General features: G+C 49.0%; 1 protein-coding gene across 1 annotated transcript in view; it reads right to left on the bottom strand.

Annotated features, from left to right (window-relative positions):
• The window catches only part of LOC144175972 (DDB1- and CUL4-associated factor 13), a 34,401-nt gene extending 20,916 nt beyond the window's left edge, over nucleotides 1–13,485 (bottom strand). Inside the window, exons 1-6 of the mRNA XM_077705055.1 lie at nucleotides 13,312–13,485; nucleotides 12,384–12,583; nucleotides 8,545–8,652; nucleotides 7,909–7,998; nucleotides 5,065–5,220; nucleotides 3,399–3,559 (exon numbers count right to left, since the gene is read on the bottom strand). Coding sequence (XP_077561181.1) covers nucleotides 3,399–3,559; nucleotides 5,065–5,220; nucleotides 7,909–7,998; nucleotides 8,545–8,652; nucleotides 12,384–12,583; nucleotides 13,312–13,381 — 785 coding nt within the window. The 5' untranslated portion in view covers nucleotides 13,382–13,485. The remainder of the gene's footprint in view (nucleotides 1–3,398; nucleotides 3,560–5,064; nucleotides 5,221–7,908; nucleotides 7,999–8,544; nucleotides 8,653–12,383; nucleotides 12,584–13,311) is intronic.
• Between the last annotated feature and the right edge of the window lie 150 nt (nucleotides 13,486–13,635).

The following is a 13,635-nucleotide window of genomic DNA, read 5'->3' as shown; positions in this document are numbered from 1 at the left end:
TAAACAATGACAGAGCAATAAAAATAGCATCACCCCCTAGATCAATTCAGTACGAATACAATGGTACCAGTCTTGTCATCCTAGCCCAAGAGCAACATTACAAAAAACCCCGTAAGGCAGAGCTTGGTCTTGCAAAAAAAGAAACTGAGAAAAATGCATTTGAAGTTTCAGATCACGGTAACTTTTGCTACAGCATAGCTACAACAATATAAATAGCATCATTTTGTAGCTCTATTCTTCATGCAGAAAAGCATACCAAGTATGTGACTGTAACACAAAAATAACTCTGAAAAGATTGACGTAAATTCACACGAATACCGCACAAATTGCAAAGGAAAATTAAATTTTCTACTGTTACACCTCAGAAACTGTATATCCTCATTCACCTTTTCTCTGTGTCTTTACAGAATACAGAAAGGCACAAATACCATGTGCTGTTGTTATTTTTGTGCTACCAATGAGACTAAAGCACAGCAGCCACCCAGAACTAGATTGTCCTGCAATGCATCTCAAACCTACAGCAAGGCTGTAGGTGAAATGCACTTTGGTCATCAATGCTTCAGTGATGCAAATAGCATCAGCTGCTAGACCAATTCAATACAAATGAAACTATACCAGTCTTGTTATCCTGGCTCAAGAGTAAGATAAGGAAACACCCCGCAAAGAAAAGCGTGACCTCACAAAATAAACTGTAGAGCTGCAAGTGGACTTCAATTTGGCGATGGATACCAGAGTGATAAAAACAGCATCACCTGCTAGACAATTTGGCGATGGATACCAGAGTGATAAAAACAGCATCACCTGCTAGATCTAATAAATAAATGATACCAGTCTTATCACCCTAGGTCAAAAGCCTGATAGTGAAACACTCAGGCAGAGCATGACATCGCAAAATAAGAGAGAAATGCATCTTTAGTTTCTAACTCTTGCTACAGCATGGCCCAATATAAAAAGCGCCGTGTCACTCTGTTCCTCAAGAAAAAAAAAAAAAAAAACAATATGCGACCGTACCACAAAAATAATCAGGAAGGCTCTATGCAAGTAATGAAAAACTTTTGTAAACAGCGCTGGAAAACTGCACTTTTTGCTGAACTTCAAGTACGGTAGTTCCTACTTTGCACTTCCTTCAATGTCTATGCAAACTAAAGAAAAGCACAAACATATTGTGCTGCCAACTTTGTTTTTCACAAATGAGACCAAAGCACAACAGCTAACTAAATCCGGACGTTTTCACACGGCGCTTCTCGGACCAGATTCGTACGTGACAGGCGATCTCGGCACCACCGTCTACGGCGTCTTCCATCGTGTTTCCGTACGCTTGCAGCGCGTAGTTCCTTGAGGTAAAAGTCTCCAGGCATTGCGGCACGAGACGTAAAGACGTTGTGACAGAATTGCAGTCACTAACGGCAGAGAAAGCACACCTGAATTGAAAATACTGCGGCGCCGAACGCGCGCCTACAAAAACAAAACGAAAAAAAAAAAAAAAAAAATGGCGGCTCAACGGCGCCGACCAATCAGAGACGCGGAACGGGGGGCTCGACTCGAGCGCGCCTGCTCCTGCCAATCAGCGGCTCCGAAACGACCTTCGGTAAATCGGCGGTACCGCTCGTTCTCCTCATGCGACGCCATTTTGAGTTGGCGCAAAATACGCACAAAGAAATCAGCTACAAAGCGAGCCCAAGATGGCCGCCGCCGGCAGTCTGCTTCGAGTGTGGCGCGCGCGCGAAGTTCAAGCTTTTTTAGCCCGTTTTTCGGCGTTTTGCGGCTCCCGCTGCGTTTTCAAAGTCGTTTTTGAGATTATTCCCGATCAAATTCAGCGGTGAAACTTTTAGAGTAGGTGCTTGAAGGTATAAAGACTTCAAAAATGTGTTTTTCCCAAAATGCGTATTTTCGCGATTTTGGACCATTCTAAGACCCGCGTCCCCCCTTAAGAAGTCAACATCGGCAAGGTAATTAAACACTCTTCTGTAAGAAAACATGGGACTATCTGCTAAAAATAATGAAGGGTGCAAGGGCATGCAATGAGTGTACATTTCTTGAAAGTGACGTTTTCTCTCTAGGTTGCACATCTCGCATTCAATAAGCATATGAAGAACTGAGAGCTGCCCCCCACACCGATGACAGTGTGGCTTGTTTGCGTCTGTTAAAAGGTACGAGTGTGTGATGTGTGTGTGGCCAATTCTCAATCTGCATAAAGCTACCTCCACAAATCTGTCATGTTTTTCAGCAGGGGGCTTTTCTATTTTGGGTTTAACGACATGTAGTTTATTCTCTGCTTCTCTGTCCCATTGTTGCTGCCAGTGGTCCCGCAGCTTCCTTTTTACAAAAGGTTTCAGATCTTGATATGGGACCATGTTTATGTCTATGCTGCTTCAAAGGGCGGCAGCTGCAGCACAACGGTCAGCAGCTTCAAGACTGGAGGCAGGCTTCTTTCTTCCTCTCTGACAACAAGCAACATCTGCACCGACTGCATGCAAGTCTGCAAACCTGCTGCATTGCGGCTATCGTTTTTCTTGGCCCCTGAGCTGAATACTAGCTTTTGGTGCCCATGTCCACCTCTGTGCACCTATTTTTATACAACGCAAGAGCACTATTTGCCTGCCTCAGCCACTTTTGCAAATGTATAAAATTGTTCATTCAGTGAAGTCCTCATGTATTCTCCAGTTTACAGCTCACTTGCACAAGGGTTGATGTGCAGCAGAGGGAGGGGACTACACGAGTATGCGACGACCTGACGTTAGGCCTAATGTAACGCTTCAAAGTAAAACGTTGTTAACCAGTGCGTGAGTAAAACGTCGTTAACCAGTGCGTGCAGCTGAATGTACAATGAGTACAACGTTTCTTGGCACATCATAGTACTCAACTCAAAGGTTACCTAACATGAAGCATACACTTGCAATGCTAGGTCTAACGTCATGCTTTGAGATCTGATGTCAGCCAGCACCCATTGAAAAAAGTACCTATCACAATTGCTGTATATCAAGCTCTCAGTACCGGCTCACGTTGTGGGGCCCTTAAAGCGGAACATTAGGCCTCACCTTCAGTGCATGCCTGACTGTTTGACGGCATGCGCCAATCAGTCGGGTCAACTCCGGTCGGTGACAAGCAGAAAGGCTGGTGAGAGGAGGGGAGGAGCAGGAGAGAGGAATGGGACAGTGGCTGCTTTGCCATTACCGGCGGAAACGATAGGCCATGTTATACAAGCGGCGTTGGTGTACCAACTGGCCCAGTTCTTGAACCTTAAGAAGGTCAGCTTATCGCCGTATTGCAGCAGGTTGATGGGTTCCTGCGCCCCCACGTATAGAGCTGGCAAAACCACAATGCCAGAGGTCAAGGTGCCCAAGTCGCAGACAACACTTGGGCCCCAGACCATGACAGGAATGGATGCCCTCGCTCACTTGTAGTCCTCGTTGGCGCAGGTGAAGAGGAAGGCCTCCATGGGGTTCCAGCAGACGGCGTTGGAGCGCATCTCCAGGACCACCCGCCGCAGGGGCTGCGACTCCCGCGTGTCGTACAGCACGATGCTCCGGTCACTCGACGCACTGGCCATCACGTTGGTCTGCGCGGTGCCATCATCGGAAGAGAACAGGTCAGGGCAAGACTGCATCAAGCGCACGGTCGTACTACCGTAAAATATCGATCAAGCGCCCCCTCTCATACTATGAGTACAGTCTACGCTCGTTACTGAGCATCTGGCAACAACGGACTTCCGGTTACAACAGACCATTTCTGTTGGTTTGTCTGGTCGCCATGCATTTTAAATGGAGTCCACTCTGCTCATAACAGACCCGGCTAGAGCAGACTATCGGCTACAACAGACTAAATTTCATATCATAATTTCACATGAGGCAGAGGAGCGGCCCCGCTTTCCCATGAGTATGAAATGCGAGATTGTAAAAGGTGTGGATGACGAAAGTGAGGGCAACTAGCAAGTTTGGTTCAGACGAAAGTTCAACTGCCCCGTGGCCCTCTCAGCATTTATTCCGTGGCGAAAGCGAGTGAGACAGCGGTGTGGTCAAGCAGGAAAACGAAAACCTACCAAGTGAGGCATCTCGGCCACAGCCACTAGGGCGAACCTGCAATAACCACTGCAGCCGCCAGCAATGGTGCAGCTTGGCAGCTTGTGAATGGCGGCACAGCTTGCATTGCACCTGTACAATACGCGGCAAGTGAAACTCGAACACGAAAATGTGAATGAGAACATGCCAGATTGAAAAATACTGTCCGTGGGGGTCTCATAATGGCACGCCATTAGTACATTCGGAAAGCCACATTTCCGCACTTGGTCTTTGTAACCAAGCCATGCGTCATTTCGATTTGTATGGAAAAAAATCGCGCCATTTGCGTCTTCCGATTCCTATTTTCATGTTCGCATTTCATTTGCCGCGTATTGTACATTAATAATTGTTTATGACCTGTAAAAGTTAATGTGTAAAGAAAGATTTTGCGCATTTCTTTGAGAGCTTGTGTGCACGCTTCTTGTTCTGTTGTTTGTCCCGTGACTCTTGGCTCACCCAGTCAGCCGCTGTTTAGGCCATCTCTGCTGAGAAACGGACAGCTTCATTTTCTGATCATTTGTGAGACTACTTTAAAGGTACTGGCCCAGAGATTGGTACCTCGTTTCCTGGGGATGCCCATCTGTCGATTTAGACCGACTCCAGCTTTGTCTTCAGAGTACCTTTAAATCAAATCAGCTTATTTGCACACAGTGCCGCGCTGCAACATTGCGTACAACGTTAACTGTGTGTACAATTATAAGCAGTGTATTTCCCCAAGTCAAAGCAAGGCTGTCTCGGTGACATCTGATCAAGCGCTTAACAGCAGAAGAAGTGCTTGGCAAGCATGGGCTCTCAGAATGTCTCTGCTATGCATCTCCATAGATCTGTTTGCCATTACTCCCTTAGTTAACCCAGTGCCACCAAGAGAGAGCCAGGGGAAGTGAGAGATGCATAAACAGCTGACATATGTTCACTTAGCCGTCCAGCTGCTCTGCCACATCATTTGGCTCTCCCTCCCCCCAGAGGCTCTGTCTTCCTCCCTACCCACTCTCCGGGAGGGGCCCACCTGGATGGGGTTGAAGCGGATGGCGTAGACGGTGTCCACGCCCCAGTTGAGCGTGCGCAGGGGCTCGGAGCGCTGGTGCTCCCACAGGTGCACGCTCTCCCCGCACGTGGCAAACAAGGGCTCCTGCAGGTGGTGCGCTATGCCCGTCAGCACCCCCTGCATGCAACCAGGAAGGGGAAAAGGTCAGCAGTCACCTCCACACCCGCAGTGCAAACCGATTCCTTAGTTTCTAAAGACATTGCAATTCTAAGGAAACTATGAGGAAACACAACTGTCCCTTTCACCTGCAATGCATACCACCCAGGGGACAATCACTGTGAGCAAAGTAGGCATGCATAATAATATACAAAGAGTGGAGAGTCATCCAGCCAAAAGCTTATCTGCAAGTGGAACGAAGCGAGGGTATTAGCTAAAATGCGAGATCATTTAACAACCACGCAAGTAACATGATCCCCCAAACTGAGGTGAATATTCTGTGCACTCCTTGATAAATTCAGCTCTACACTATTTCTACAGAGTCTGAACTGAACGAGATGCTTTGTGGAATAATATCTGGCTTGTTGTTTTGATGTGATCACATTCATTTTTACTGATCAACTAAACCCAGTGCGAAAAACAGCATTAGCTTTGATTCTGTGACTTTCAGATGAGTTCAACCAAAAAAGTAGGGTCACACCATCGGCAGACAAGCAACATTGTGACGGCATCTCATTCACTCGCCTTGTCCCTGCATACGGCGTTGTCATTGTCCGTCCACACCCCTCCCCCATTCTCCTTGCCGCACAAGCTGCGCTCTCCGCCGCTCACCCCCTCTCCTCTCCAATAGCGAACACTCTCTCACGAGGGGCATTGGATTGGATTAAAGTGGATTGTGTTGGATTGTGTTGTGTCATAGCCGCGCCACGTTGCGTCATAGCCGCGGCAGGGGGTTCATGGCACGTTTCACGCGATGGGAGAATCAACCTAACGGAAACAACAACGAAACTTCCTATGCGTCGCATCTACACAGGGGTTCCCGTGAGAGGAGGTGGGAGTAATTTTTACTTCTTGACACTCTCAAACAATATCACTGATGTACAGATTAAAAGTGCATACTTGAGAAACACCCACTCTTGAATCCCTCATTCATTACTGCCGACTACCAATTCTGGCACATTGCATGCAATGAGCGATATACTAGTAGGTGGGCAATGATTGAACCCCAAAAACCATTTCTGTCCAGCTGTGATAAAAGTATAAAATTGTTGGTGCAACTTAACACCTGAGAAGAATATAGCAACACGCCCAAAGAGAACTTTCTGCAGTGCTACTCCAAAGTGGCGTGTGGCTACCTGAAGTTACACTCCTCCAGGTTAACACACATTCCCAAGTGGATAATTTTAGGCCACTTGCACTTAGAAAGTTTTTCTTTAACACAGCAGTTTTGTTTTCTGCACCAGTTTTGGCCTAGCTGCATGCAACAGGCTCTTGTAGTTACTGAATCATCGCTTGCCCGACCTGTGCACTAATGTTTTGTCTCGAATGTGCCCCTAGTCTGCAGTGCAACACAAAATGTTAACATTTATTCCCCAATTTGATCACTGCTGCACGGGTACAACAGCTTGGTAGGACTGTTTTCACTGGAAGGCCCTGCTACTGCTCCAGCGCTACTGCACAAGTACAGCTGCTGCAAGTGGCTTCAACGTAGAAGCAACGCCATACAAGCCTTAGGCATGCCCTGCACACGGAAGAAAATACAGTTCCACGTGTGTCCTAAAAATTCCCTCGAGAGAAGGTCCGTGTTCCCCCTTGAGCGTATTCCTGCAAAGCTTTCAGCCTCCCACTGACCTCCTCTGTAGTCTGCCCAAAATGCACTGCAGAGAAGCCAACTCTCTCTGATCATGGACGAAGTGAAGAGAAATCAAATCGCTTCCCGTAGTAGGAATCGAACCTGGGTCCCCCGCGTTGTGAAGCCGACATCAATCCGATTGCACCACCACCCCAGAGGACCCACATCGCAGCCCTTCATTACGCGCATAAGGCATTACCCCCCTCGCACTAATCACAAATAAATAGCTTCTGGGTTAGTTCGTTTGATGCTCTTCCTTGTGGAAAGCTTTGCGTTCCCCAATCGTCGGCGCTCTGGCAGAGGGGTTGTTGATTTTTTACACTGTCAGGCACAGCAGATAAAGAAGAGGACATGTCACAGGGCCAGCTTGGATGGCTTCAGGAAAAGAGAGAGAAAAAAAAAAAGATGCGGATCTTGGACACTCTGTTCATGAGTAGCAAAAGACTCGGTGTAGCGTAAATAGTTGTTTTCTTTCTTGTGGGTTCGGATTCCGTTTTCCAACAAAAGTGCCTGCCCACACATGGGAGCACAACTGGGAAGGGAATGTAGGGACTAACTCCAGTCAGTCCCCTGCTACAGTAAAACTGTGTAGCAAGAGGCACTCAAGGGACCCAAGAAACATGTCTCTCATAACCAACGTCTCTTGCATGCAATGTTGCGAACATGGCAAACGTAGGAAAACCGGTTCATTGACTGATTGCAGGATTTAACGTGCTGACACAATGCAGGCGATGAGGCACACTGTAGTGGAGGGCACCGGATTAATTTTGACCCCTTTTGCCTCCATCCGAAATCGTGGCTGGGAATCGAACTCGCCACCTCGCGCTCAGCGGCACAATGCCTTAGCCACTGAGCCACCGCGGCGGGTCTTAGAAGAACCGACCAAACCGTTTTTCATTCAAATGTCCCTCATGACCACGTGTCTTTTGTAACGAGGCTTCACTGTATCCCACTCCCCTGCCCAGAACCATGACACAGGCTGCCATCCCGTCCTTCTCGGACTGTGTCCTGCTCACCCGGGTGATGATGGTGTTCACCGGCTCGTCCGGCTCACCCCACGCTGGTGACTCTGTCCGCCACGTCTTGATGTTCTTGTCATCACCCACCTGCAAGAGAGGTGTGCCACTCACGCAACACGCCACCCTGCTGCCATCTCACGTTGGGAAAAGGGAACATGTCCTCATTTGCTTAGAGTTTCATGCTAGAACACTCAAGAAGGGAATGCGTCGCTGTAGCCGTGTGCTATTCCGCAACCACTGGGAGGTGCTCCATTCTTCACTTGCCACGAGACTTCTCGTGGCTTGTGCGCTGCATTTTTTGTTTCCATTGAGCACCATCCCTACGTGTGGCTCACCCGCACTGCAGCATCCCTAATGCACTGCTCCAGCGCTAAAAGCTTGCACACTTACCTCTAGGGCAACGGGCTGCCGTTTCCAGGTTCATATGTAATGGTGGAAAAAGGGTAAGCACATTGAGGAAAGAATAGCCCAACTGCAGGGCATCGCAATAGCTCTACCGTTATGGCAAAAATTTCCCAGATTCTCTGCAAGCCAAGTTCCAAACGAAATTTCCCAGGTACAGCCACTCATGAAACGGCAGCGCAAAGTCAGCGGTGGCAGCCCTGGAGAGGAGCAGGACCACCGGGTGCTCACCGTGATGAAGCGGTGGCCGTCCCCAGGGAAGGTGATGCCCCGCACCATGCCCCGGTGGGCCTGCAGGGTGCGCACGCACGTGCGCTCCGCCAGGTTCCACACCTTCACCTGGGAGAGCACGGGGGATCAGCAAGGGCTTGCAGCAAACGGGGGCTGCCATCTGTGGATCAGTGCATGGCACAAGTCTCCCTGAAGTTTGCCTGTGACGCAACACCATCCCCACACTGGCTTCATTTCGCAGCCCACATCCTCATGGAGGCCTGGCATAGCAGGTCAGGCAGCCTGCCAGGCCGACCTCACTAACTGAAATCTCCTCAGCGTTGGCTTTCCTGCATGACGCACAAGGTGTGCAAGGAAGCCACAAACACACGTGAAGCATGGGGCAAGGCGAAGAGGTCCTGAGGAATTGAGTGGGATACCAACACGTCAATTGGTGGTTTGATTGTAACGCTTATTGCGCCGACGCTACATGCGCGATGAGGCGTGCCACGGTGGAGGGCTCCGGATTGATTTTGACCACCTGGGGATCGTTCATGCGCGCCGAAATCTCGAACACACGGGCGTCCAATACATGAATGTTGGGGATTCAAAGCAGGAAGCGTCATGGCCTCCGGTAAAGAATGATGGCTGTCTTTTTGCGTCTGTGTCTGCTGTGGTGCGGGAAGCAATGTTCCAACTGACTGCACATGCACCCCTTGGCCCTTGCTTATGCGGGGGGATGAGCACCACTGGCTCTTACGAGTGCCGTCTTGACTATCAGGGGGGGTGCAGGTCATCCCCTCGTGGCTCAGGGAGCTTGCTACATAAAGCGGCTATGCAGACAAAACACAAGTATGGTTCATTCGAAAGATTGCCTCATTAGAAGCGTACTGTCACCACTTTGAAGACAAACTTTACTCAAACAAGCTACATAATTGGGAAGAAAGGGAATGGCCATGCAACCCACTAGCTCATTTCCAACAACAGAACCTATGATGTCATGTGCCCAGGTGTGCAGTTGGCTGAGGCCGGAAAACGCAAACGCGAATTATGCGGGGCTTATAAGCTTGCTCAACGAGCTGTTTTTGCTTGAATGTAATGCATATTCATTCCACAGTAGTAAGAATGGTGGGGTAACAGTGGAAGTTACTAAAATACTCGTAAACGTAGAAGTATTGACGCGTACTGCTATTGGTGCTGCGCACACTATGCTTGTTTTAGCTGCGCAGCCCTGCAGCACTTTGGGGTTGTCTCAGACGACACTGGCTGATTGGCGTAAGTGACAGTGTCTTACGTGACTATATTTGTCAAGCGAACACCATGTTTCACGAAACGATTATTTTCTACCTCAACAAAAACAAGCCAGGTACAAATATGTCAAAAACAAAGCAAAGGCAGAAAACGGCCTAGTGCAGTAAGGTGGTGCCATGTAGGTTGACTAACAGCACAGAACAGGGAGGATTTTAGAGAAGCAAAGGTCTAGCTTTGCCTGTAGTGCCAGAAAAAGCGTAGTGGCGGCGTCGTGAACTACCCAGTACGCCCGCTTGATGGCGCTGTAAACACGGCTTTGTAAACATGGCGGATGCTTTTTGCACAGGCCGCTTGAGCTCCTTAATAACATGGCTGCCCTCGCGCGGCGGCCGCCGGCTCGCTGCTCCACGGCCGGACTCGACTCTCCTCCTCCCGCGCGCGAAAGGGGCGTCGAGTCCGGCCGTGGCTGCTCCTGCTGGCTCCTGGCTGGCACGCTGGTCGCGTGTTTACTTGCGCCGCGCTAGTGAAGTGATGTTACGCCAGGTGACCAGATGGCCTCGACTGGCACAGACCACAGTGAGCAGCAAGTGAGAACAAATCGTTTATTGACATCCGCAAGTTTACAGAGGCCAGGACATCATTTCATTTCGATCGCTGCAATTGTACGTCGCTTTCGTGACAACATTTTTTTTTTTTTTTGCCATAACAACTCGTTCACTTGCGCTAAGATTTCGAACGAAGGGCACAAATGAAGTATTGACGGCGACAACGGTTTCCTTTGCACCGTCTTTCTAGCGGAGTGCATAACACTCACCTTCTGTTTGAAGAATCGAATATTCTGGCCTCGACAGCTGCCTTCCGATGCGGAATTTCCCACATTTGTCATTCCACAAGCACTCAATTCTCGTGTTTTGCCAGTCCTCTCAACAACTGATGGACGCAAAAGCACATAACAGCAATAACAGTCACGAAACCGGTGCTCCGCGCACATTGAAACGGTCGGCCGTTGCAGCGGTTTCAATTTGAATTGGCGGCTTTGTGGTTGCGAATTCAGAAACAAGGTGGTGCACCAGTCGGCTGTTCGTAAAAAGTTGCGTACATTTTTGCTCAACGGATGTTTGATGCGGAACTTGTTAATAGTATTTTTAAATAACACATTGTAAGCGAACTGTGTGGGCTCTTTGAGTCACGGAATGAATGTTTTGTATTCTATACCAAAAGTAACATTTTGCCTGCGCCGTCTGGTGGGCTTGATGGTCGAAAACAGCGCTTTAGGTTGGTCAAGGTTGGTCACGTGGGGCGTCGATTTTTACGCCGCCTATAGGGAAGACAGGGAACGTCCAAGCTTGCGAGCCCTGCTAACAGTAAGCAAGGCTCCGCGATCGCCTGCAGAGCGGTTCCTGTGATGTCATTGCAGACTCCACGAAAACACACGATTTGATGGGAGAATAAAAATTTTAACGTAAATTAACTTATTGGTGAATAAAGCATTGTTTGCTTATGGCCAAGCGCTGGGGGCACTATGAAACACAAAATCTTTCGATTAAAACAAACTCGTACTTTGTCTGCATGACGCACCTGGCACCAGGCAGAGATCCAAAATACAGCCCTACTTAGAAGCACACATAGCAACAGCACAGGCAAGACTCAGAACAACCTTGCGTAGCAGCACAACACCTCACCAGATTGCTACACTTTTTGGCCTCAGCCAGAGGGTATGATGATGAGTAGGATGGAAACATGGTGGAGGAACAGAACAAACAAACACTTTGCACCAACCGTGCATACAACCTGTTCTGGAATAGAAAAGCTGACAGGCCCCTCCATTCCCGCTACAAGACAGCCATGCAAAGCTACAGGCCAAGTTCAGAGGGAAAAGAACGAGCCCTTTGGCACGAGTTTGCATCTTGATTCAGCCACAGGACCTGCCAAATTTGCATGTACTCCTGCTCCACTGGCCTAATGTTACAGGCGGTAAGGTGTCATCACCAAGTGACATCAGCACTCCAACTGTGTTTTCAAATCCACCGCCGCATGCTGGCACCACATTGGAAAGCTTATATCTGCCCTTCACGCATTCAACGACTTTCTCAGAAAAAGATTTAATGGCCTATCTCCCCCTTCCCTTTCTTCAGTTTCAGTGAGCTGCTGCTCTGCCTTCTGCGCACTCACATGCAGTGCGGCAACTCAGCAAGCATCCTCCTGCTCATGATCAAGCCACACATGCTGCGTGCTCTGTCATCAATTTCAACATGTCCTTGAAATCACAGTGCAACCAAGAAGCAGACACGGATGAGAGGGAGAGCAAGACGCACATTCTCAGTCCCCCTCTCATGGTTGCTCTGTGAATTCAAGGACACGGAACTCCACCTTGGCCAAGCAAGACTGACAGCCGGGTGGGTTGGTGTAGATGCAGGACAAGAACATTTTAGACATCATGCGTTGCTCCCACCACTGCCTGGCCCTTTCCACAAAAGAAACAGTCGGCTAGGATGGGGGGGGGGGGGGGAGAGAGAGAGAGAGAGAGAGAGAGAGAGAGAGAGAGAGAGAGAGAGAGAGAGAGAGAGAGAGAGAGAGAGAGAGAGAGAGAGAGAGAGAGAAAAGCCCACCTCTCCGTCGCAGGCCCCCGAGAGGAGGAGGGAGAGGGAGCGGGGGTGCTTGTGCAGCACCTGCACCCCGTCCCGGTGGCCCTCCAGGTTGCCCAGGAAGGGACGCGCAAAGATCTTGTCCAGCTTCACCGCGTTCAGGGCGCGCGCGTACTCCCGGCACACCTCGAACGGGTGCAGCGAGGGGTCGAAGTTGCGCTGCACTGCGACACAGAAGGCAGCAGGCACGGGTGTTGCACATATGACAGGGCTGTGGTTCTTCCCCGCACACAAGCATTTCAAGCTGCCCAGAAGCTTTGGTGTCGCTCTCACTCTCCCAAATTGAGGTAAGAGCAGGGCAGTGACAAGTAGTAAAGACAGAATTTGTACATACATCACCGCGATTCCTTTTTTTTTTTTTCGCTTTGGTACAGAGCTTTGAAATGGTATGCGTGCCCTGAGCCTTGTCTGTAGTGCACCTGCAGCGGCTAGCGAGCAGTACAACGTAGTGCATCTTGATTCTCCAGGAAGGCCTGTGCGATATTTACGACCAATGCAAGCTTCCCACCAAAACAGAGGGCTTGGCTCAGCTGGCCTATTTTTGTTCTACGAGGCGGAGATACTGAATCTGCACGAGGGATGACCCGATGCGGCTTATTCACTAGCGGAGCACATCTGACATCGTTACGTCTTTTGGCACATGTCCACATTATTCTCAACGGCAGTCTTGACGCCTCCACTCCTAAGCACAGCAAACCAGCACACAAAACACGACGCAAACAGACAGAAAATGGCATCAAACAACACTATGCGAAGTATGGATGTTATTTTACAACACCAGCCGTTGCATGTCCGTCGTGTCCGTACTGTAAGCATGCGTGTGAACATGCTTGCTACGCCGGGACGACTTGGCAACCGATCGATGTTCACATACTAAAAAATTCATACATACCTTTATGAATGTCATGCTTTGTTTCTCTCAGATAGTCATCTGGGTTTCTAGACAATACCTTCACTTTCATTTTGTAGCCGTCAACACGCGATTATGCAGAAAAAACTACACCAACCAGCGACCGCGCGTGGACTGCACAGGAGCCATGTTGAAACAAGCTGACAACTCTAGCCAAGTCTGGTCGGTCTGGTCACAAGTCCAGTAAGTTTGAAGTTTGTTGTGACGGGAGTCTTGTGCCCGCTTTATTTATTTTTGTACTATTGTAATTTTTAAAATAAATGTTTAAAAATCTAATTTTTGGATTATTATTGACTAAAGTTATTA

This window comes from Haemaphysalis longicornis, unplaced genomic scaffold, assembly GCF_048455015.1.
Source record: "Haemaphysalis longicornis isolate Haplotype H1 unplaced genomic scaffold, Haemaphysalis longicornis Haplotype H1 scaffold_3, whole genome shotgun sequence".
Classification (NCBI taxonomy): domain Eukaryota; kingdom Metazoa; phylum Arthropoda; class Arachnida; order Ixodida; family Ixodidae; genus Haemaphysalis; species Haemaphysalis longicornis.
The sequence above is the reverse complement of the archived record's forward strand: the minus strand, read 5'-3'. Positions and strand labels throughout refer to the sequence as shown.